Source organism: Athene cunicularia, assembly GCF_003259725.1.
Source record: "Athene cunicularia isolate RWA chromosome 1 unlocalized genomic scaffold, athCun1 chr1_part2, whole genome shotgun sequence".
NCBI lineage: Eukaryota > Metazoa > Chordata > Aves > Strigiformes > Strigidae > Athene > Athene cunicularia.
Window position 1 is genome coordinate 23,601,265 of NW_020799092.1, and position 2,636 is coordinate 23,603,900.

The 2,636-nt window shown below is 33.5% G+C and overlaps 1 protein-coding gene across 1 annotated transcript in view; it reads right to left on the minus strand.

Annotated features, from left to right (window-relative positions):
• Window positions 1-2,636, minus strand: part of ANO2 (anoctamin 2) — a 192,591-nt gene that overhangs the window by 139,901 nt on the left and 50,054 nt on the right. Inside the window, exons 8-9 of the mRNA XM_026862090.1 lie at window positions 1,974-2,029; window positions 1,685-1,726 (exon numbers count right to left, since the gene is read on the minus strand). Coding sequence (XP_026717891.1) covers window positions 1,685-1,726; window positions 1,974-2,029 — 98 coding nt within the window. The remainder of the gene's footprint in view (window positions 1-1,684; window positions 1,727-1,973; window positions 2,030-2,636) is intronic.

A 2,636-nucleotide genomic window follows, 5' to 3' on the forward strand; every position in this document is an offset into this window, starting at 1 on the left:
CCCCCCCCCCCCCCCCCCCTTTCCTTTAAACCTGATCAGGGCTTTTCAGGAAATTAAACACTGAGACTATTAGATTCAGATAGAAAACAGATGATGTTATGCATAGAAATACTAGAGCAGATTCAATGGCTAGGCAGCAGGGACATATGTGAATAATCAATGAAGTATTTCTGGAAAGAAGCTTTTATGTTTTTAATACTTAACACTTCATAACTGAGCCTAATAGGCAGAATAAAAAGAAGGCAGCACAAAATACAACTAGTAGGGTGAATATTTTTCCAGACACTAGTTTTTTTAGGCCCTCTTCCCCCCTGTTCCACAGTACCCAGTCTTCCTCCATTGACCAATGTCCTTTAACCTTCTCTAAATTTTTGCTAACCTTATAAGTCAGTAAACTATGTAGCTGGCTTTCAGAGTCCATTACTGTATCACTAGTATCACTTAGAGAAAATTCTGTAAGTGCAGGGTAGACAATTTCTTCATGAACAAAAAATTCAAAATAACAGACATCAATACACAAGCTTCTTTATAGATTCTTTTCCAACTTTGTCTCTTTTGCTTACAAAGTTTCCTATACTAAATTAATTGTATACGGCACATGAAGACATCTAGTGGCTGAACATTAACACTATTTACCAAAAAACTACAAAAATTGTGTTTACAATTTTTTATTAACGCAGCACTGGAAAAATCAAATTTGTTTGTATGAACTATGAACTCAGCTTTCATTTCAAATGCTCAAATAATCATCATTTGTGGCAATTACACTCTTGGGAACTACACTGGTTTTTGCCAAATTAGTGGCATTTTCTCAGCTCTCCTTCAAGCAACAGATGGCACATACCAACATATAATACCACCGAGTTAAAAACATTGATGAAATAATTTATAAGTCACCAAAAATATATGCAATTTAATTTCTAGTATAGTAAATATTTTAGGCATCCAAACATTCTTTTTCTTCATACTTCCCTCCCCTGCCTTTCTCTCCCCACGATTTTCCCTCTTCATTTCCTATCCTATTGTTTGTATATCAAGGAAAAAAGAAAATGAGCAAACATTAGAGAACAATATGGAATGGACCTTAATGGAGTACAGTAATTAAATGGCATTGCTCATTTCTAATAGTAAGCATATGGATTAAAAGCAGTCTGAATTCACATAGTCTCTGATTACGCATCCAGTTCTCTTGTGCAAACAGTTTGGTGGGTGATGTATTTTCAAAAGTCTTTTGATAGCTAGAAACTTTTCATTTTCAAAATAACTGGAAACAGATTTCCAGGAATTACATGTAATTTAATGGAATGCACAATGAAATGAAAAATACAACTAGGTTTTATTCTAGTAAACTGTTCAGTAGTACCATCCAGTTACAGAAAGCAAATAATTGTGTAAGTTATTTAACAACTTTTGCTTCCTGACAGGCTGAAAAGTTTTGTCTATGCATGCAGAGGGAAACTTGAAAGATTTCAAGATGTAAATATCAAATTAAATTCACTTAAACACTTTATAAGAAGATTTTGCAAAAAAGTCTCGTGAAAATTTCTTATATGCAGAAATACAGGAAAATAAGCAATGCAAATCACTTGAATGCTAGCTAACACTCTGCAATAGGATTTAGGAAATTAAAATCACATTTATCACATTAAATCTAATATGAAATTAATTTTTCAGTGTATTTTACCTTTCTGTCATTCATGTCATCATTTTGGCCTTCATATTCACCCTAGAGAAAGAAAACAATTTAGTAACTCGTGTAAAAACAGATAAAATTCAATAAAAGATTGCTCAGTTGTTCCTACATTGGTGATTTTACTTTTAAGTCACAACTTGAAATGTACTTATGTAAGAGTTTTCATATGAGAATCACACACTTAGAATATACTTTCATTTTCACAGGCAATAAACATTAAAGTCTATGCACTACTGAGGGATTCCCTCAGACAACTAGATTTTTAATAGTATATACATACATCATGGAGCGGGTATGCTGCATCATAAACATTGTTTGCTATTAATGTGCCAATACCTAAAAAAAAAGATTAATATGGTCAATATCTAGGCACAGTTAAACAGAAAACGTTATTACAGACTGCATTTCATGATGTTATGAAGAGGACTGAGCTCTATTAAGATACTTAAGATACTCATGTTAAAATGTGTATATAGCAACCTAGAAGTAGCTGGCTATGGAAAACATGTTTTCACAGAAAGATTCGTTTCCTTATTGTGTTTTTTTCTTGAGTGAACTGGTATGGTACAAAGTCTGGTTTGACCACTTTCTCATCCTGATGGCAAAGAGGAATGTGAACGAGGAGGAAAGCACCCGGGAAGTCCTTCTTGAAGTCTGACAATGATCAGAACCATGAATCCCCAGTTGAACAATTTTTAAAAAGCCCCAAACAACACTTTCACAAAAGTTTGTGACTGAAGAAACCCTTACTCTCTATTGATTAATATTGTATCAGGTCTTATTTTCACTGAATCAAGTGCTGTGTTTTCTACCCTTTTTAAGAAAAAAAAAAGGAAACGGTATAATAATCCTAAATTTAAATGTTCGTACTAGGCAAAGCCAACAATTTTTGGTTGAAAAAGTATTTTGTTTGTGGTTTTTTCCATATAATTGGGGGGGGGGG